General features: G+C 39.3%; 1 protein-coding gene across 2 annotated transcripts in view; it reads left to right on the forward strand.

The window, feature by feature from the left end:
• LOC306982383 (protocadherin-1-like) overlaps positions 1–23,322 on the forward strand; it is a 282,274-nt gene that overhangs the window by 198,081 nt on the left and 60,871 nt on the right. For both annotated transcript variants that reach the window (XM_079582296.1, XM_079582297.1), the window contains exon 4: positions 9,269–9,491. In XM_079582296.1, the coding sequence (XP_079438422.1) occupies positions 9,269–9,491 (223 nt within the window). The remainder of the gene's footprint in view (positions 1–9,268; positions 9,492–23,322) is intronic.

Raw genomic sequence — 23,322 nt, forward strand, 5'->3', positions numbered from 1 at the left:
TAGATACAGACGGCATCTCTGGAATCGCCCATATATGGTCATTTTTGAAAACAGTTAAGGGGGAAAACAATTGAGAAAAAATTTAAATTTTGTCCAATTATTCAAAAACTGCTTTAACAAACGCTGAAATATGAATATAGTTTCTAATAAATAATGATGCAAAGACATGGAGAGGAGCAAAGTGGTTCAACAGCCCATAAATACATGAATAACGGAGAATGCTAACTTCATGCTACATGTTAGAATCGTGCTAATGCTAACAATAGCTACGACTGCTGTTTGTTCGCTTCTACTGAACAATCTGCTGTGAGAAAATATCCACATGGGCCTGATTTACACTTGACTTTATTTATGTGATAAATAAGTTCATATTCCACCAGAAAATGGCAAAAAAGAGTGAAAAATTGTGTTTCTCTAAAGATTCTATTTTCCCCCTCGGCGAAGCCACGCCCCCTTCTATGACAAGATGCCGTCTGTATCTATTGATGTTTATTCACAGCAGATTGTTCAGTAGAAGCGAAGAAACAGCAGTCGTAGCTATTGTTAGCATTAGCACGATGCTAACATGTAGCATCAAGTTAGCATTCTCCGTTATTCATGTATTTATGGGCTGTTGAACGACTTTGCTCCTCCTCATGTCTTTGTTTCTTTATTTAGTAGAAAACTACATTCATAATTCAGCGTTTGTTAAAGTAGTTTTTGAATAATAAATGATTGTTTAGACTTTGTTTTCCCCCTTAACTGTTTTCAAACATGACCATATATGGGTGATTCCTACATGTTTTAAAGTAAACCATTATTTTGGTATTTTCAATGAACTTGCACTGGAAAAAACCTTTTGGGCAATGTCATCGTGTTAAAATGATTTAACACAAGTTTGAATCCTATTTAATGCTTTTAACCCCTTAACTCCCGCCTGAACCGAGCACATTTTCTCCAGTTTGGCTTTACCCCAGTCCAAAAGCTTCTGGAAAAAAGCTGTGAAAAAGCAACAAAACTGAGACGAAAACAATGGTGGAAATGTGACAAAAAAGTGAGAAAACATTGATAAAAAAGTGATGAAAAATTGATGAAAAAGTGGCAAAAATGTGATAAAAATGTGATAAAAATGTACGAAAAAATGACAAAAAATGTATCAAAAATGTGATTAAAAAATTGACGAAAAAAGGAAAAAAAATGGACAAAAAATGACAAAAATGTGATTAAAAAATTGACGAAAAATTGACGAAAATGTGACAAAAAGTGACAAAAAATGACAAAAAAATGACAAAAATGTGACACAAATGTGATAAAAAAATTGACGAAAAAAATGACAAAAATTTGATCAAAATTTGACAAAAAAATTACAAAAAAATGACAAAAAAGTTACAAAAATGAGTTGAAAACCCCCCCAAAAATGATGAAAAAAAATCTGATGACGTGAGGAAAAAGATCCTCTCGGTTCAGGCGGGAGTTAAGAGGTTAAAGGAAATTTAAGGCCTTGATCTCGGCACACTTCCTTTAATGACTTAATGCGGTAAAAAACTGTGATTAAAGTCAAATGTGGAATCCAGTTTATTTTACATCGGGTTTGCTTTAAATCGCACCAAAGACAGAACGTTTCCATCCTGGTCCAGACTGAAGTTTGTCCATTTCAGACCCGATTCAGTCCATTTCCATAGTGCCTGGTCTGTTTTAGCCTTCAGTTTGTCCATGTTTGGTCCCGTTTTACGTGGAGCTCCGCTTGATTCTCCGTAAACACGTGGGTATCATTATTCCAGGTGTATTTCCGGAGCCGTGTCCGCAGCTGCTGGAGGTGCTGCTCCCCTCAGATCTGCTCCACTTTCACACACACTGCGACCTGCTGAAGATGCAACTTCTATTTACAGACCCGACGCCCACCGCTCCGTCTGCGCGGACAGGAAAACACAATTAAGTTCACGCGACGACTGCGCTTTCGTGACGGGGCAGGAATAACACGGGGTTTGAATATTACTCTGCACGAGGATGGAAACTGAGAAGCCGACGGAGCTTCACTTCTCTGTAAACGCTTTACAGTTTCTCTCTTCGTAATTGAGTTAATTGTGTTTTGATCAGAGTCTGACGGATCCTCCCACTCACTTCCACCGAGAAGAAAAAAAAAACATCCACACAAACAAAGGTCCAACAAGTGAGTTCATTTCGCGGCGACGGGCAAAAGGGAGAGCGTTAGCCGTTCGCAGCTAAAGGCTAAAGTTAGCTCGGCGTCAGTCAAGGCCGTGGGAACCCAGGGTGCTGAGGGCGCTGCAGCACCCCAAAAAATTGAGAAAAAATGGCCGGAAAAGTGATGATAATTTGACAAAAAAATTGTGAATAATTTGACGAAAAAGTGACAGAAAATTTACAAAAAATGACAAAAATTGACAAAAATTGGACGAAAAACGGAGAAAAAATTGACAAAAAAGTGATCATAATTTGACAAAAAAAATGTGCAAAATTTGATGAAAAATTGAGAAAAATTTGATGAAAAATTGAGAAAAAATGAACAAAAAAGTGATAAGAATTTGACAAAAAAAATGTGAATAATTTGACAAAAAAGTGACAAAAAATTTACAAAAATGGACCAAAAATTGAAAAAAAATTGAGAAAAATTTGATGAAAAATTGAGGAAAAAATGGACAAAAAAGTGATAAGAATTTGACAAAAAAATCGAATAATTTGACGAAAAAGTGACAAAAAAGTCACGAAAAGTCAACAAAAATGAGACGACTGCCCAACAAAAAAAGGGAGGAAAAAAAATCTGATGTGAGGAAAAAGATCAATTTAGTTTTGTAGGTCTTTCAAATGAGGCGCTACACTGGCCTACAGGATTTGGGTAAAGCTGAACTGGAGAAAATGCTCTCGGTTCAGGCGGGAGTTAAGAGGTTAATAAATTTAGATTTATATTTGTTTATGCGCAGAAAAAGTATTTTGGGGGTAAATTTTGTCCCTCATCACCCCCTAACTAAAATATCTTCCCACGGCTCTGGCGTCAGTTTCGTGGCAGTTATTAGGTATTTAGAAGCAACAAACAAAGCAAAATGTCAATTATAATCCGAACTAAAGGACTACAGCTTGTTGATACATGAGCTGTCATCCATACTCTTGTCTGTGACGAACGATCTCTCTTCGTGGAGAAAATCTTAAAGGGGACATATCATGCTAAATTCACTTTTTTAGCCCTTAAAGGCATTGTGTTGTATATTTGGAGTGTTTAGAAGTACAGAAAAGTTGAAGTTAGTCTCTTCAGATGCTCCATTGGTATCTTTATATTCTGTTTTCAAGGCCGTGGGAACCCAGGGTGCTGAGGGCGCTGCAGCACCCCCTGGTGGATAGTTTGTGACCTGCAGGCAATATTAACCCCTTAAACTCCCACCTGAACCGAGCACATTTTCTCCAGCTTTACCCCAGTCCAAAAGCTTCTGGAAAAACGGTGTGAAAATAGCGACAAAACTGAGACACAAACAATGATGAAAATGTGAAAAAAGTGAGAAAAAATGGACGAAAAAGTGATAAGAATTTGACAAAAAAATGCAAATAATTTGACGAAAAAGTGACAAAAAATTTACAAAAAAGTGAGAAAAATTTGACTAAAAATTGAGGAAAAAATGGACGAAAAAGTGATAAGAATTTGACAAAAAGTGACTAGAAAATTGACCCAAAAAAAATCGAAAAATTTGACGAAACGCTATATAAATAAAGATTACTTACTTACTTACTTACTTACTTACTAGCAGTCAATATGATAATGTGAAGTTCAGGCGAATTAAGTATCCAGGCCAAACATAAAGTCAGAATAAGAGGCCAAGATCCCAGACCGTCCAGTCCTTGTTGGAGCTTCAGTTCTTCTTGTCCAGTCCCTTTTGGCGGGTTCCTCTGTTCAGTGGGGATTCAGGGCAGTTTAAATGAGGTCCAAGGCATGTATAGGAACCCTGTTTACCAAGTGACTTTTGGAGTCGTCATCAGATTTAATTTTTCCATCATTTTTTTGTTGGGTATTCAACTCATTTTAGGCACATTTTTGTAATTTTTTCGTCAATTTTTTGTCAAATTTTTTGTCCTTTTTTTTTTTTTGAATTGTCAAATTTTTATCAAATTTTTGTCATTTTTTGTCAGATTTTTTTGTCATTTTTTGGTACATTTTTTGTCAATTTAAAAAAAAAAAAGGTCAAATTTTTATAATTTTTTTGTCAATTTTGTTTTACATTTTGTAAATTTTTTGTCACATTTTTGTCCAATTTTTTGTCCATTTTTTTTTAATTGTCAAATTTTTATCACTTTTTTGTCATTTTTTTGTCAATTTTTTGTCAATGTAAAAAAAAAAAAGTCAAATTTTTATCATTTTTTGTCACATTTTTGTCATTTTTTCGTCCATTTTTTTTTTTACATTTTTCATCTTTTTTTGTCACATTTCTGTCACAATTTTGTCATTTTTTTGCCAATTTCTTGTGACTTTTTTGCCGTGTTTTTTCCCCAGACACAGTTTTTCTATAACAAAAGTCGCCGTCCTTTAAATTCCAAAAGGCAGATCTCTCCTCGCGCTTCCCTCCACTCCTTTAAAACCGCCTGAGAAAACTCCCGCGGCCCCCGACAGCGAGCGCGTCTCAAAAGTCCACATTTTAACATATGAAAGGGCCTTATTAAAACTCATCTTCAGGTGCAAGTGATGAGTTCAAAGAGCGCGCGAGACTGCGGATCCTCTCGTCTCCCCTTTTCGCTCGAGCGTAGTCGTGAGGACAGACTGACACGATTCATTCCGGGTTTGATCAAAGATACACGCGGCGTTTCATCCGCCCACTGCGACTCCGCGGCTCGCACTTTTTTAACCATTTCTTTAAACTTATTAAGATTCGCTGGATTTTGAAGGTTTTCCCTGTGATGTCTTTCTCTTCGGCGCGTCGGGGAATCGGGCGAGGAGGATATAGGAGGATAATTAGTGAGAAATGTACTTTTGGATTTTTGGTTTGAAATCAAGCCGAGGCGCTGCGGGGAAAAGCGGTTTTAGTTTGGTTTGATTTTGAGATTTTCGGATCGACTTTGGGAGGAGTGTTTGTACTTTTTGGAGCAGTTTCCTCACAAAGTCCTTCTCCTGGACTTGTATCATTGTGAAGATTCTTTTTGGTGCTAAATGTTGAACGCCATTAACGCTGATAATCTCTGCATGTTTTGTTTCTTCAGATTCGCAAATATTCCTTCAAACAATTCCCTCAGTCAGTTTTTTTGTCTTATTTTTGTCATTTTTTTAATCACATTTTTTTGTCATTTTTTTGTCACATTTTTGTCGTTTTTTCGTCCGTTTTTTATCAAATTTTTGTCATTTTTTTTGTCACATTTTTGTCATTTTTTTGTTGGGTGTTCAACTCATTTTTGTAACTTTTTTTGTCATTTTGTCGTCAATTTTTTGCCAATTTTTTTTTTTCGGTCACATTTTTGTAATTTTTTTTTGTCAATTTGTCGTCCGATTAAAAAAAAATAAAAAAAATCAAATTTTTATCAAATTTGTATCATTTTTTGTCACATTTTTGTCATTTTTTCGTCTATTTTTTGTCAAATTTGTATGACATTTTTGTATTTTTTTTGTAATTTTTTGTAATTTTTTTGGTCATTTTTTTGGTCATTTTTTGGTCATTTTTTTTTCAATTTCTTGTGACATTTTTGCCACTTTTTCATCAATCTTTCATCACTTTTTTGTCAATGTTTTCTCACTTTTTTGTCACATTTCCACCATTGTTTTCGTCTCAGTTTTGTTGCTATTTTCACACCTTTTTCCCAGAAGCTTTTGCACTGGGGTAAAGTCAAACTGGAGAAAATGTGCTCGGTTCAGGCTGGATTTTGAAGGTTTTCCCTGTGATGTCTTTCTCTTCGGCGCGTCGGGGAATCGGGCGAGGGGGATATAGGAGGATAATTAGTGAGAAATGTACTTTTGGATTTTTGGTTTGAAATCAAGCCGAGGCGCTGCGGGGAAAAGCGGTTTTAGTTTGGTTTGATTTTGAGATTTTCGGATCGACTTTGGGAGGAGTGTTTGTACTTTTTGGAGTAGTTTCCTCACAAAGTCCTTCTCCTGGACTTGTATCATTGTGAAGATTCTTTTTGGTGCTAAATGTTGAACGCCATTAACGCTAATAATCTCTGCATGTTTTGTTTCTTCAGATTCGCAAATATTCCTTCAAACAATTCCCTCAGTCAGTTTTTTTGTCTTATTTTTGTCATTTTTTTAATCACATTTTTTTGTCATTTTTTTGTCACATTTTTGTCGTTTTTTCGTCCGTTTTTTATCAAATTTTTGTCCTTTTTTTGTCACATTTTTGTCATTTTTTTGTTGGGTGTTCAACTCATTTTTGTAACCTTTTTTTGTCATTTTGTCGTCAATTTTTTGCCAATTTTTTTTTTTCGGTCACATTTTTGTAATTTTTTTTTTGTCAATTTGTCGTCCGATTAAAAAAAAAAAAAAAAAAATCAAATTTTTATCAAATTTGTATCATTTTTTGTCACATTTTTGTCATTTTTTCGTCTATTTTTTGTCAAATTTGTATGACATTTTTGTATTTTTTTTGTAATTTTTTGTCATTTTTTTGGTCATTTTTTTGGTCATTTTTTTGTCATTTTTTTTTCAATTTCTTGTGACATTTTTGCCACTTTTTCATCAATCTTTCATCACTTTTTTGTCAATGTTTTCTCACTTTTTTGTCACATTTCCACCATTGTTTTCGTCTCAGTTTTGTTGCTATTTTCACACCTTTTTCCCAGAAGCTTTTGCACTGAGGTAAAGTCAAACTGGAGAAAATGTGCTCGGTTCAGGCTGGATTTTGAAGGTTTTCCCTGTGATGTCTTTCTCTTCGGCGCGTCGGGGAATCGGGCGAGGGGGATATAGGAGGATAATTAGTGAGAAATGTACTTTTGGATTTTCGGTTTGAAATCAAGCCGAGGCGCTGCGGGGAAAAGCGGTTTTAGTTTGGTTTGATTTTGAGATTTTTGGATCGACTTTGGGACGAGTGTTTGTACTTTTTGGAGTAGTTTCCTCACAAAGTCCTTCTCCTGGACTTGTATCATTGTGAAGACTCTTTTTGGTGCTAAATGTTGAATGCCATTAACGCTAATAATCTCTGCATGTTTTGTTTCTTCAGATTCGCAAATATTCCTTCAAACGGAGGAACGAGGGGAAATATTTATATTGCAAATACAATTGGACTCAATGGGCAACCTTGAATAAAGCATTAAGCTCAGAGGCCACTTTTATACTTTAATTCTTATATAAAGTAAAATCTCAAATGATCTGTATGTTCAGTACACAGAACATACTTAATATACTGAAATAATTTTAATAATTTTAATAATTTGTGACCAGCCTTTGCCATCTCATAATTGTGGGCGATGGGTTGACAACGGTTGAAAACATCTCGTTGATAATTTGTGATGTTTGTTTGTTAATTTGTGATGTTTGATGGGTAAATGCTAATGGTGAAAAAACTTAAACTGTCAAATATGTTTAAACATTTGAAATAAAAGAATTAAAAAAGATCATGATGGGATGTTTGGCTTTTTACTGGAAGCCAAATCTTTGGGAAAAGCTCATTTTAAACAGCCGTTCAAGAGACTGTCTCACTTTCTTTAAAATATTTTGCTAAAATCCTGATTTCGGTGCCATTTTCCAAAAGTGTTTAAAGGAACAGGCCACCGTTTTTCGACACTGAGATATGTTCTGAGCTTAGACGAGTTCATGTGTACCTGTCTGGTCTTCACGCGTGTCCTCAGTCACAGACGCCGTTAGCATTTAGCCTCTCCTTCTCTATAGCTCCAAAGCAGGTGAAGATAGAAGCTGCCAAGCTCTTCCATGTTTTCCCTATTTAAATATGGTTACGTGAAGTGTTGGGCGGATTTGGCTGCTGAAACCTGGCAACCCTGATCTGAGGTACACAGTTTGACCACGAGCCAAAAAAAAAACCCTCCGGAAATGCTGTTCTTACGGAGAAAATGTAATTGATTTTCTGTTCTAATGCAGTTACTAAGGCCACTGCGATCTTGACCTATGACGTTTCTACCACAGCATGTTCTGCTTTCATCTTCATACATGTGTCGCTGGGGTAAAACTGAGTAACCCTAACCTAATAATAACTGTTCATATTGTCTTTAACTAACAGTTAACTCCCGCCTGAACCGAGAGGATCTTATTCCTCACGTCATCAGATTTTTTTTTCCATCATTTTTTTGTTGGGTATTCAACTCATTTTTGGATGTTTTTTGTCAATTTTTTCGTCCATTTTTTTGTCCATTTTTTCGTCCATTTTTTCGTCAATTTTTGGTAATTTTTTTGTCAAATTTTTATCAATTTTTTGTCATATTTTGGTCACATTTTTATCACATTTTTGTAATTTTTTTTAATCATTTTTTGTCATTTTTTGACACTTTTTTGTAATTTTTTGTCCATTTTTTGTCATTTTTTTATCACATTTTTGTCACATTTTTGTCATTTCTTGTCACATTTTTGTCATTTTTTGTCACATTTATGTCATTTTTTGGTCATTTTTTAAATCCTTTTTTTTTCTTTTTTTGGTCACATTTTTTCACATTTTTGTAATGTTTTTGTCAAATTTTTATCACAATTTTTGTCGTTTTTTCGTCCGTTTTTTATCAAATGTTTGTCATTTTTTTGTCACATTTTTGTCATTTTTTTGTTGGGTGTTCAACTCATTTTTGTAACTTTTTTTGTCATTTTGGCGTCAATTTTTTGTCCATTATTTTTTTTTTGGTCACATTTTTGTAATTTTTTTTGTCAATTTGTCGTCCAATTAAAAAAATAATTAAAAAAAATCAAATTTTTATCAAATTTGTATCATTTTTTGTCATATTTGTGTAATTTTTTCGTCAATATTTTGTCAAATATTTTGAAAAAAATTTATCAAATTTTTGTCACATTTTTGTCATTTTTTCGTCTATTTTTTGTCAAATTTGTATCACATTTTTGTATTTTTTTTTTAATTTTTTGTCATTTTTTTGTCATTTTTTTGTCATTTTTTTGTCAATTTCTTGTGACATTTTTGCCACTTTTTCATCACTTTTTTGTCAATGTTTTCTCACTTTTTTGTCACATTTCCATCATTGTTTTCGTCTCGGTTTTGTTGCTATTTTCACAGCTTTTTTCCAGAAGCTTTTGCACTGGGGTAAAGTCAAACTGGAGAAACTGTGCTCGGTTCAGGCGGGACTTAAGGGGTTAACTCTCCTCGTGTCACTCAAACCTAACCCCGCCTCTCCCCCCTCTCTCGTCCAATGGCAGCTGCCGCACCGCCGCGTGACCTTCTCCACGGCCAACAACCAGGCTCAGGACATGCAGGACTCGTCCCAGCACAGCTACTACGACAGCGGCCTGGAGGAGTCCGAGACGCCCAGCTCCAAGTCCTCGTCGGGCCCCCGGCTCGGGCCCCTGGCTCTGCCCGAGGACCACTACGAGCGCACCACCCCGGACGGCAGCATCGGGGAGATGGAGCACCCGGAGAACGGTAAGACCAGGTGGAGCTTCAGCCACGACCCAGCGCTGTAGGGCTGCACAGTATTCAGCGGAGGATTATTCATTTATTAGAGACATAAATATTTAAATGAGTGTTTCCCCAAATCATGTCTTCAATTTCAACGAGGTGGCCAAAAAATAAAACTGTCAGGATTTCCTATTTTAGTTTAATGTAATGTTTTGGTCATAATTTAGTATCTTTGAAATCTAATTTTGATGCTTTATAAAACAATTGCTTAAAGTGCATATGACACATTAGACATTATTATATATCTAAGGTTTTACCCAAATATTACCCAGCTTTCTTTAGTTTGACCGTTCTTGTGATGTTTTACTCCCTTATTGGACACTGACAGGAAGTGACATAGACACAGAAGGCGCCATAGAAGGGGGCGTGGCTTCCACAAGGGGGAAAAATAGAATCTTTTGGGTCATTTTCTGGTGGAATATAAACTTATTTATCACATAAATAAAGTCAAGTGTAAATCGGGCCCATATGGATATTTTCTCACAGCAGATTGTTCAGTAGAAGTGAAAAAAACAGCAGTTGTAGCTAGTGCTAGCTAGTCGTTAGCATTAGCCCGATGCTCAGATGAAGCATCAAGTTAGCATTCTCCGTTATTTTATGTATTTATGGGCTGTTGAACCACTTTGCTCCTCCCCATGTCTTTGTATCATTATTTAGTAGAAAACTATATTCATAATGCAGCGTTTGTTAAAGTAGTTTTTAAATAATTAGAGAAAATTTACCTTTTTTCCAAAAAATTTTCCCCCTTAACTGTTTTCAAACATGACCATATATGGGCGATTCCAGAGATGCCTTCTGTATCTATGCAGCGCAAACAGCATTCGCAGCAGCAAAGCGGGTCAATAGACACAGAATATAGATAGTCAAGTCTAAATCGGGTCCATATGGATATTTTCTCATAGCAGATTGTTCAGTAGAAGTGAAAAAACGGCTGTTGTAGCTTGCGTTAGCTAACCGTTAGCATTAGCCCCATTAGCTCCGTTTTTTTATGTTTTTATGGGCTGTTGAACCTCTTTGCTCCTCTCCATGTCTTTGTATCTTTATTTAGTAGAAACTTTATTCATATTTCAGCGTTTGTTAAAGTACTTTTTGAATAATTAGAGAAAGTTTAGATTTTTCTCCACATTGTTTTCCTGTTTTCAAACATGACCATATATGGGCGACCAGAGATGCCGTCTGTATCTATTGGGTGTTTTCAGGTTCTAGAATGTGATGATGTCACAGGACCCAGTGGGGGCCTCTGGAAAACCCACACGAACACTCGGGGGGGAAACTCGGGCAAAACGAAGGGGTGGAGGTGGGTCACAGCACAGTGGGGAAGCTGACGAGCCATAAACGCTGGAGCTTGAACTCAGGACCGCGGGAGTGGCTTCAAATGAATAAGCTTTTCACCCCAAACAAGTCATATAACAATAAAACCTGTCATGTGCACTTTAAACTTATTGAAAAACATTTTATGATGGACTTGGCGGGTTCTGTTTTTCAGTGCTCGTAGAAATGACAGTGAATGAATCCGGGAAGTTCTAGTTTTCGCTGAAGTTGGTGATATTGGTGATAAGTCTTTTATGGCGGTTTCCCTCATATTGTGCAGCCCTATGAAAACCCTCACCGCACTCGCCGACACCGAAACACCGGATCAGCCCTGGATCCTTCGAGCTGCTTTTACACACATGTAGCTGATCAGACTTTACTCGATCACAGCTTTTGGACTAACATGGTTTGTGGAAGAAGCAGCATCAGCCTGTTATCTTTAATGTTTTGTGGCTCAGAGACGACTCCTGCTCCTTTTGTCTCGTTTTGTTACTTTGTGAATGTAAACCCTTCCTTTCACCCTCACCATCGGTTCTGTTTGATAACCTTTATTTTCCTTTATTATTATGGATCCGATGGGGCGTGAACTTGCCTCGGGGTGACGTCAGTGTCCGGCTCAAAGAGACTCTTGTGCAGAAATATAAACGTAAAGAGCGCCGTGTTAGCATCTTGTCTGGGCGCGGTTTAAAGGAGGAAACTGAAATAAAACATAAAACAAATAGATGATAAATCAACTCTTCTTTGGCTGTGCTCTTGTTTGAGAAACTCCCTGAAGGTTCTGTGGAGAAACGTTCTGTAGTCTGGAGTATTTTAGGCAGAATCTGCTGTGGTGACAAAAATCTACATGATGACTTTCCTAAAGAACAGAAACAAATAGAAAAGCATTATCGCTATAGCTGCACTTCTCATTTTATTATTGATTCTATTTATTTACTGTTTTTTTATGTGCTGCTCCAGGAAGTCTGACGAGTCATTTTGAAATGGATTGTGATCAGTGGCAGATTTGCAAGTATTAGTCATTTTTCAGTAGAGTTCGGGAAATTCCACTGTTGCCATGGAGATCCGCCATCTTTGCAGCTGTTAGCGTACATTTCCATTGACTAACATGAGCTAAAAACAGTACAAAAAGTGGAATATAGCTGCTAATCCCATAATGCTTAGTGATATGACGTCACATTCTCTATTCACCTTATTCCGGAGCCTCGCGTGGGCGCCGCCATGAATTGTGCCCGCCCCTTTTCTCCTATGTGTTAACATGGAGCTGAGAAGCTACACGAAAACAAAGCTGTTTTCAGGCCGCGCAGAGAAACGCTGCAGTGTTGACATGTCGGTGCAAATGAACATCGGACATTTTACACAAATCAATCGACTAAACATCAGATTTGAGCGGAGAATATTTCCCCTCGTTCTCCGTTTAAATGAACGGGCTTCGCGCTCGACCGGAAGTGTCTGGAAAACGAGGTGCCGAGACAACGCAAAAAGAGGCAAAAGTGGGCGGGGCGGAATAAGGTGAATAGTTTAATCAAGGGGTGCACACAGTGCGGCCCGGGGGCCCGTGATGGGCAATAACACATCTTTTAGGGTCATTTTTGTCAAACCGATACTGGTCATTTTACATGGGTGACTGGTTATTTTATATAACTAATTGGTAAATTAAAATGACATTCCTGGTTAATAAAGGTAAAGGAAATAACTGGACCGTCGGACGTTTGGAGTCCAGTTATAATAATGGACGCCTCGTCGTGCATTATCCCGGTTATACCATAGTCCACAAACTGAAACTGTTCATTGGGGACAGTTTTCGTTACTATGGAAACAGCTGCAGTGGAGTGATATAGAACTGTTTTTTAACTGGTGTACATGATCAGTTTTTAACGGACACCTTCAACCAATCAAAATCAAGTATTCACCCAGACCAGGGTATAAACAATGTTAATGTGACATTAAATACATAAACAAAGGCCCTGTGGATACGAAGTCAAGCTGAGAACCAAACACAAAGACATTATATCAGTCCTGAGTATCGGTCATACGAGCCGGCATTTTGGGCGTCTGTAAACGAACATTTTCCAAACCAGGTCCCAGAGGAAAGATCTGAAAACGCCGTTTACGTGGCTCCGTTGTTACGATGTCTCGATGACATCACAGCTCCAGAGTCTGTGATCCATAATCTACTGACCTTATAATGAGTTTTCCTCATGGATCTGTGATGGTTTGACTCCGCCCCTCTTTGCTCCACTGCCGTCCACAAGCCACAGGTGACGAGTAGAAAAACACGAGTCAGTCTGTGGTTTTGGACTGACAGTAAAAGTCACTGACAGAAGAATAAACTCTCCCCCTCGTCTCTTCTGCAGCTCCTAAATCCTTTTTCACTGTTTACATTCCACATAAGTTTCCTGCACATGCGCATCTTATTATCTGTGTGAGCGTCACAGCGCCTCACACAGGCCTGGAGGATGAACTACAGACCTGAGTCGACCCGTGTGGACGCTCACATTTACTGAGCTGCTTCAGGCTCACAGAGGACGTTTCTGAAAATATAAATGTTTTATCTTCATGTGGATATAGCCAAAGACGAACACTTTAATGACAAACAGAAGCTAAACCAGGATGATGTGGTCGGCTCAGTTCAATCCTCTGGTGCTGTGGACTGTTTTGGCTCAGAACAAAGAAATAAATCGTCCTTTTTTGTTTAAAATTGCTGCTTCTAATAGAACTGGAAAGCTTTATAATTCTACACATTTATAACCTGAAACATCTGATTAAGACACAGAGCTGCTTTTAAAGGTCAGTGGTGTTTCCTTAAGGATGAAAACACATTATTACCGTATTACTTCTAATAATAGTGCATTTGTTTGTTTATTTTGCCACCATATGTTTCAGTAAAGCTGTCATTTAGCTCCACATCCCGTCCTGTTTCATATTCACTCGCCCCACAGTGACCCCGGACGCCGCCACCGTTTTGTCGACACTCCCGCCTTCCTTCGCTTCTGATCAGATTACCCACAATCCCCGGCGCGGCGCGATTACTCCACACCGGGGTTAAACAAAGAGCCGGCGCAATCAATATGCAACCAAATCAACTCCGACGCCGCACCAATTAACGCGGTAATTAAGGCCAGGTCCGCGCGCCGTCAGGAGCACTCAGCGCGGCGGCGTTAGCGGCGCTAGCGTTAGCCCCCTCCTCCGCACGCTCATTATTAAACATGAGGGGACGAGGCCGCGTGGCGTGTGGATAAAAGACACGGGGAAAGAAAACAGCGCTCGGTGATTAATTGGGGTTAGCGCGTGTGTGGTGGCGCGCTAATGTGGAGAGCTACCGATGCCACAGTGATGTATTAGCACGGACGACTAAAGGCCTCTTCATTCTCCACAAGACGCGAGAACTTTTGTTCTTGAGGCAAAAAGAACGAGAACAAAGTTCGTCTGAGCTCTGACATTTCATCCTCCACAAGACGTGTTTCTGCCGAACTGACACGCCCCCTTTTTCCGCAGCCAAAACAAACAAGGAATGACCGAAATAAAACGAGCCATTTGACTTCAAGCTATTATAAAATGTATCAGTCACGATATTGCAAACATTTTGAAGATTGACTTCATGTTTAGCCACATCTCGCGCTGGTTTATTATGTTAGAAAACGTTAGCGTTAACGTTAAAGCTTACCTCCGTGTCACTCGGTAAAACCATGTTGTTTGACGTCAGTCTAGCTCAGTACAGGTTTGTCCATCCAAGAACCTTCACTGAACATGTTGGTGATGTTTCCCGGTGTTTGATGAAAGGGTCTAAGGTTTACAAGCCTGGTTTTCCTCCGTTCACAAGCCTGAACCACTTCTTTATTCATCACTCGCCTCTTTCACGCAGGCAGCGCCAGGCTCTTCTGTTTCCTCTTCGTCCTCGCCCAAAACGTCCTTGTGTTTCTCCCCAGGACTTTGTTGCCATTTGCGTGTCCTTGTAATCCTTCAGCGAAGTATCCATGTTGTTGAAGGAAGATCACAGGAAGTGATCGAAAGTAGTCAAGCAGGTAAACTAAACCTTTCTGTCGTACTATAAGAAACAAAACTATAATAGCCTTAACCTAAGAAGACAGTATGAACCTTCTACAAAGACATGTTGTCTCCATTTTCCGAACCGGTGTTAGGACGTAAACATTGGATTCTCGCTTCCCGCTTCTGCCACAATAACCCCGCCCACTAAAAATCCAGCCAATCACAGCCAGAGTTCTCGCAGCCTTGCCGAACAAAGTTCTGCTGAGCTGATGCGTCAGCAAGAGCTGCCGAACAGGAGCTGCGAGAACAAAATGACGTCATTTTGTTCTCGCAGCTCTGGGTGCGAGAACAAAGTTCTCGGATTTGCAGTGAGATTGTAGCAAAAACAGCAGATTTAGATTTTTATCTTTCAGTTTGGCCATATTTATTATCCTCCGCCTTGACCGAGTGCATTTGAAAGCTAAGACCTACCTACCTACCTTTCTTGGTACAAATCTAGTACTATGCATTTTAGATGTGACAGAGGCACTAAAGAGTTCAAAAGTCTTTGTAGTTTGTTCCATTTGTGGGCAGCGTAATAAGAAAAGCCTCTTTTTCCTGTCTTTCTTTATCTTTCGTGATTCCATTATTGTGTATTGGTGACTCCGACCCGGTGGCAGTCAAGATGCAATTGTGGTTTTCTGGTCAGAAACACCAGGGGGCGATGAAAGACCCCCCAATCATCCCATTAACACTTGTATTACCCCCAGAGGGACTACGGAGAGGATTTATTAAGGTAAACAAGTTACTTAGTTCTGCTTTAAAGGAAGTGACTTGGTTGTTTCAGTTCAAATATCGTATCAAAAAGTATCGACACAAAATCGGTCGAGCAGCGGCATTATTTTCACAGAAATCTATTTTAAACACCAGTTGAGTCCAGTTCAATTGAAATTATTGCCAAACCTGCGATAAGAATCTCCTCTTTATTCAAACATTTATATACATTTATTTAAATGATGAAAATCAAAAGCAGATTATACAGTCCCGGTCAGTCGCAGTGTTCTATAGATATATTTTGTTCTATAGATATATTTTGTTCTATAGATAAATTTTGTTCTATAGATATATTCCGTTAGCATTAGCCCAATGCTCTAATATAGGCCCGGACCTTTATTTACTCAAGGGCATCTGGGACCAGGCCTTTATTGGAACCAGGCCACAATTAGAGACAGGCCTTTATTTCTATTTGAGCAAAACGGACGACCAGGAAAACGAAGAAAAACAAGATTTGTGTCCATTTCCCAGCGGCTGGAACATTGACGCCTTTTATTTTGTCGGGACAACAGGAAGTGTTTCGTTGCTGTTAGCGGAGCTTTGACATCAGTGTCACTGCAGGTTTCTGTTTCGTTTTTACCTTGGACCGGATTATTTGTTGTTATCTTGTGTAAAAGTTGAGTTTAGACGGAGCGTTTGTGTTTGTGATCGATCATGAGACTGACCTGAGAGAAGACGAGACGCTCGCGCTGATGGGAGGAGTTATTTTGAGGCGTGGGACTGACCTGCACACGGAGCAGCTGGACGTGCTGTGAAGACGCGATGGAGACTTTATTAAAACCCTGGAGGGTCACACAACATGTGTTTCCCTGTTTCCAAATATAGTCACAGGAGGTTTGAAAAGTGGCTAAATCTGTGTCAAAGTTACGCTCGGATCAGCTCCTCCGCAGCGTCCCCCTCGGCCCGGGTTCAGTTTGTTACTTCCTGCACATGAGTTTTCATTTACACGAGTATGAGACAAACTCCTAACATGGGGAATATTTCTACAGCTATAGTTTCTAATAAAAGCCCCGGCCTGTTTTAGAGACCGGCTTTAATTTGCCTCCGCCAGCCTCGAACCCGGCCACTGTCAGAGACCCGGCCGCTAATGGAATACAGGCCAGTATTAGAGAATTTACGGTAACAAGGAATATCGCTCTGGAAATGACCATGTTCTGCCAAAACAACAGGAAAACCACAGAAGTGAGAAGTAAGAAAGTCCCGGACGCTTCTGCCTTTGACCAGAAAGCCGAATTAGTGTCCGGTTAGCTCAAAACCGAGCCTGGTCCAGCTCAGAGTCTCAGTATAATCCCAGCCCGGACTCCGGCTCCCTCTTCCTCCGCGGGCTCTGCTGCGATTTAGCCATCGCTCCGCTCTCTCTTCCTGTCGTGTTTAAGTCCTTCTCTCGGGGGCCCCCGCTGAGCGCAGTGTGGGGCCGCTTCACTCTCCTCTCCACGGAGCAGAAAATAAAACGAGACATGAGAAAATAACCAGCTCATTATGAAGGCATCACGGAGACGCGGCCATTACAATTACGACAAATGTGCGAGTGAGAACGAGGCGCGGCTCGACCGGAACAAAACAAAACAGCACGAAGACTCGGGAAAGCAGGACTGAACGCTTTTACATTTCATCATTATGTTATTTACTAAAAAACAAGGATTTGACTAAGAGAATGTGATCACAGAGTCCAGATCTCAGCCCTGGAGAAGATGCACTTGGTTAACGTGGGGGATAAGAGGTTAAGAAAGGCCGATATCAGAATTTTAAAAATAAAAGCAGGTTCTGAAAACTCTCTTATTTCTTCAGATCCAAGTTTTGATTCTGTTGGTCCAGGAACAGTAAGGGAATCCATGGCGGATTTAAAGACTCCTCCTACCCTTCTCCAGCATGTTTCAAATAAGGGCACAAGGGCGGGATCATCACTGTAGACTCCGCCCTTGTGTGATGTGTAGTTTGATCGTACCCGCGGCGTTAGCTCTAATGCTAACGGCCTGTCAATCAGAGTCAGGCCCTCATTAGTACGAGATTTCTAGCTGTTGAAAGTCAGATAAATGAGGCACCAGGCTTTACAGTTGTTTAGAAGATGTATCAAGTGCAATGCTTTCTAATGGAAAACTAGCTTCTTTTCCCGCTCATATACACATTGTACTGCAGCATGTCGGCCCCCAGCGGCGATTGTCTGTGAGCCCCAAAATCACTCAACCAACAACTCAGATTCAAAAATGTTTGTGACCTCACTTCAGCGTCCCGATCCCCACTTTGGGAACCACTGTTTTATACAATAAATCAAAGTTCTGTGTTATGGATCAATATGAGAAATATCTTTGTATAGAGCTTGAAAAAGTATTGTTGAGGGACTGGCATAGAAAAAAATGTCATGGTACCCAGCCCTATATAGATACAGACGGGATCTCTGGAATCGCCCATATATGGTCATGTTTGAAAACAGTTAAGGGGGAAAACAAAGTGGAGAAAAATCTAAACTTTCTCTAATTATTGCTGAATTATGAAAACAGTTTTCTACTAAATAAAGATACAAAGACATGGGGAGGAGCAAAGTGGTTCAACAGCCCATAAACACATAAATAACAGAGAATGCTAACATGATGCTACATATTAGCACTGTGCTAATGATAACACTAGCTAGCTTTTTTCGCTTCTACTGAACAATCTGCTGTGAATAAACATTCATATGGACCCGATTTAGACTTGACTTTATTTATGTGATAAACAACTTTTATATTTCACCTGAAAATGGCTAAAAAGCGAGGCCACGCCCCCTTACAGACGCTCTGCCGTCTGACTATAGAACTGAAAATAGACTCTTTTGAGAAACACAATTTTTCACTCTTTTTAGCCATTTTCTGGTGGAATATGAACTTATTTATCACATACAAATAAAGTCAAGTCTAAATCGGGTCCATGTGGATGTTTATTCACAGCAGATTGTGCAGTAGAAGTGAAAAAACGGCAGTTGTAGCTAGTACTAGCTAGCCGTTAGCATTAGCACGTTGCTAATATGAAGCTTCCTGTTAGCATTCTCCGTTATTCATGTATTTATGGGCTGTTGAACCACTTTGCTCCTCCCCATGTATTTGTATCTATATTTAGTAGAAAACTATATTCATAATTCAGCATTTGTTAAAGTAGTTTTTGAATAATTACAGAAAGTTTAGATTTTTTCAAAATTGTTTTCCCCTTAACTGTTTTCAAACATGACCATATATGGGCGATTCCAGAGATGCCGTCTGTATCTGATAGCGGTGGTCATAGTAACGATAAACAAATGTCTAACTGTTGTTGGAAACATCAGATTCCTCTTGTTCTTGCACCTTAAGCCCCAACAGGAAAAACATCTTTGTAGTTTTACAATTATAATCTGTAGTTTTAGTTTAATCTTGCTTCTCTTGATCACTTCCTGATGTCACTGATGATGTCAGTAGTTAAAGGGTCTATTGTCTTGTCATTCTAGTCTCTATCTCGCGCCTGGTTTTATCCTTTAAACATGTTTCAGTCCATAATCCCGTCGTCACGGTTTGGATTCAGATTCACCCCCAGACAACTAACAGCAACGTTTTCCTTTCCACCAATTTCTCCAAACAATCTCTCACTCTCCGTTCAGTTTTGCCTTAATCTGCGCGGGGGGAAAAAAAAGTAAAATTTAAGAACAAATTAATAACGCAGCGGCTTTACTGTCCGTCTTGACTTGAAGATAATTAAAATCCAATTAAAGCGTCCGCGTCCCCCCTCTGAGGCGCCCTATCTGACGGAGATAAAGCTAATCGCCAAACTCGCCGCCGATCGGGGCCCGAGAAGAAGAAAGACTCGCCGCTCGCGTCTTCTCATTTTTCAAGAGGAGTTCTTATTCAGACGAGCGGACATTTTGACAGTTTATCCCAGGCAGCCGAGGTGGAGAGAGGCGGCGACGCGGGATGAATATTCATGAGAGAGGGGGGGGGGAGGCGGAGGGAGGACGAGGGGGGGGGGAGGTTAGGAACAGCAAATGGAGTTGATGCACTAATTACTTCCATAAGCGCGACGGGCTGTCTGCTTTCTTATTCAGCAGCCTCGGAACTCACCTCACGCTACAACAGAACATGTCGATGATTTAGACCCGGCGAGGCCCTGGGAGTGACATGAGTGAGGAGGGGGGGGGGGGGCGATTAAGGCCTGGGCACGGGGCAGTCCGGTCACATGACGTCCAGATCCGTTTAAATGTCTTTTCCTGATGCAATGGTGCTGGAAGTAGGGATGAGACGATAAACAATAATATCGTTTATCGCAATATTCTTTTAGTAACTTTTTTTGTCAATTTTTTATCACATTTTTGTCACATTTTTGTCATTTTTTGTCAAATTTCTGTAATTTTTTAATCCAATTTTTTATCACATTTTGTCACATTTTTGTCATTTTTTTGTCATTTTTGTCATTTTTTGGTCATTTTTGTCATTTTTTTGTCCATTTCTTTTATCACATTTTTGTAATTTTTTTGTCACGTTTTTGTCAAATTTTTATCACATTTTGTCACATTTTAGTAATTTTTTTGTCAAATTTTCATCACATTTTTGTCACATTTTTGTCACATTTTTGTCACATTTTTGTCACATTTTTATCAGATTTTTGTCATTTTTTGTCACATTTTGTCACATTTTTTTGTCAAATTTTTCTCACATTTTTGTCAATTTTTTGTAATTTTTTAATCACATTTTGTCACATTTTTGTCATTTTTTTGTCAAATTTTTTATCACATTTTTGTCATTTTTTGGTCATTTTTTGTCACGTTTTTGTCATTTTTTTGTCCCATTTTGTCACGTTTTTTGTAAAAAAAATTGTAATTTTTTTCTCACATTTTGTCACAGCTTTTGGGCTGGGGTAAAGCCAAACTGGAGAAAATGTGCTCGGTTCAGGTGCAGTCCGGTCACATGACGTCCAGATCCGTTTAAATGTCTTTTCCTGATACAATGGTGCTGGAAATAGGGACGGGACGATAAACAATGATATCGTTAATGGATGTTTATTCACAGCAGATTGTTCAGTAGAAGTGTAGCATTAGCACAATGCTAACATGTAGCATCGTGTTAGCATTCTCTGTTATTTATGTATTTATGGGCTGTTGAACCACTTTGCTCCTCCCCATGTCTTTGTATCTTTATTTAATAGAAAACTATATTCATAATTCTGCATTTGTTAAAGTAGTTTTTGAATAATTCATAGTTTAGATTGTTCTTCCTGTTTCGGTCCAGCACGCCAAAATGAAAGCACTCAGCTCGTCTCATTGATTAGTTCAGCAGGTACAACAATATTACAAGAATATAATTAAATACACACATTTTAAGTGTTTGTCTGTTAATAGTTATGCAGAAATAAAGTTGAACTAATGAATAAGATGATGCTTTTATTTTGGTGTGCTGGACGAAACAGGAAGTCACTTCTTGGGCGGCGTTGTTATGTGCAGAGTCAATGGTTTTCCCCTTAACTGTTTTCAAACATGACCATATATAGGTGAATCCAGAGAGAATGTGATGATGTCACAGGACCCAGTGGGGGGCGGAGACAGTTTTTCCTAAGTCGTAGCTAAAAAGAAAATGCATGAATTACAAAAATGATTCCTGATATCAGTCATTGGGTCCATGATCTCTCTGTACCAGACCAAAAATGTCCCCAAAAACAAAAGAACTGAACCCTGAGCAGTGACATTAATCCTGTACTTTTATATTTAATATGACCACCTGACCAAAACAAAAATGCAAGAAGTCGCACGGCATTGTGGGAAAAAGAGTTTTTGGGATCGATGTTGGGCTATTCAAAGGAAAACTGATTCAAATCGATGAATTAAACCCATGGTCATTATTCAGCTTGACATTTGGATGCACAGTCATGTGACGCCTCTCGACAACAATCGGCTCTCGACTGGGCGGCGTGGTTCGAGGGGGCGCCGTGGTTCGATGTGACCAGGAAGTGACGGTCCTGGTGGTTAACGGATCAGACCGAGTCCAGCAGAACCTTTCAGATCCACATACAGTTCTATCCCGATCTGTTTACGAAAACCAGCGCGTCTCTAATGTCTCCGCGGCTCCGTTTCCGTGGCGACAGAGATGACGTCGCCGGCGTCCCGGGGGCCGCAGGACATCAGACCAGAACACAGGGGAGACTGAGGCCATAACAGGGACCAGCAACACTACACTACGGCGGGACCCCCGGGACCGGCCGGAGACTCTGAAACAGAAACGCCAGCTCAGGGAACGAGGTTACGGCGGCGCGTCAGGGGATTTTTAGATCGTTTACTTCCTTTACATCTTAGTTTTAACCTCTTAACTCCCGCCTGAACCGAGAGGATCTTTTTTCCATCATTTTCTTGTTGGGTATTCAACTCTTTTTTGTATTTTTTTTGTCACATTTTCGTAATTTTTTTGTCATTTTTTTGTCGCATTTTTGTCATTTTTTTGTCAAATTTTTTGTCGTTTTTTTTGTCATTTTTTGTCATTTTTTTGTCAAATTTTTGACATTTTTTTGTCATTTTTTGTCACATTTTGTCAAATTTTTGTCATTTTTTTGGTCATTTTTTGTCATTTTTTCGTTATTTTTTTGTCACATTTTTGTCATTTTTTGTCAATTTTTTTTGGTCAAATTTTTGTCATTTTTGTTAATTTGTTGTCATTTTTTGTCATTTTTTTCGTCAATTTTTTATCAAAATTTTGTCATTTTTTGTCACATTTTTGTCATTTTTTCGTCACATTTTGTCATATTTTTGTCCTTCATTTTGACCCTGAGTAGAGATATTGTTACATGTTGTAGTGCTGCATAATTCGACTTCTGTATTCAAAATGGCCGTCATAACATCAAAAGTCACATGACTGAAAGGCCTGATTGATTGAGCTCACTGAACTATATATAAACAAATAACTATCCTATAATGTGTAGAGTAAAACAAAGCGCCCCCGTGGCCTCGCCCCCCCTCACCTCCTCCTCATGAGCCGTATATTCACTTCCTCGCCCCCCCCTCCTCCCTCCTCCCTCCGTCCTGAGCCCGTCCCCCGACAGCGGCCTCTTGTTGGACTAATCACGCTCTCATTAATGCGCTTTGTCTCTGCTACAGCGGATTAACCTGTTCACAGCGGATAATCCCTCCGTCCAGCGTAATCCCGAGTCCATTTCTCCCAGATAGTCTTCGTCCTCCTCCTCCTCCTCCTCCTCCTCCTCCCCGTGTTACTGCGGCAGAGTGGTTATCCTGCCTTTTGTTTTATATCCACTTCCTATTTGAAGGCGAGACGCTGCAGGTGAATAAGGAGGAAAAAATGAAATGTAAGCAAAACATTTCATAGGAGATGTTTTGATATATTTAGTTTCTGAATACGCTATTTATGGGAGAAGTCAGGAAGGAAGAAGATATTTAAAAATCCCACAGAGAAAAACTCACTTAAAGGGACTAGACCAGGGGTGGCGAACACGCGGCTCTCGATCCGCATGCAGCTCTTGGCCAATCAGAGTCCGGCTCTTTGCATGACTGGATAATACATACAATGCTGCTCTTTTGACAAGAGTATTGGTACATATTTCCCATAAACTGTAAAACAGTCTTTAAGAATCTTGACCAAAAATCCAACCATCGTCCTACAGACCCTGTTTCCATCTCGACACATGAATGAGAGCCCGGATCACCCTCGTTTTCGAGGCAGCGTGAAAAGGTGCCCGTGCAGCCTCA

Source organism: Gobius niger (genome assembly GCF_951799975.1).
Source record: "Gobius niger genome assembly, chromosome: 24".
Taxonomy (NCBI): Eukaryota; Metazoa; Chordata; class Actinopteri; order Gobiiformes; family Gobiidae; genus Gobius; species Gobius niger.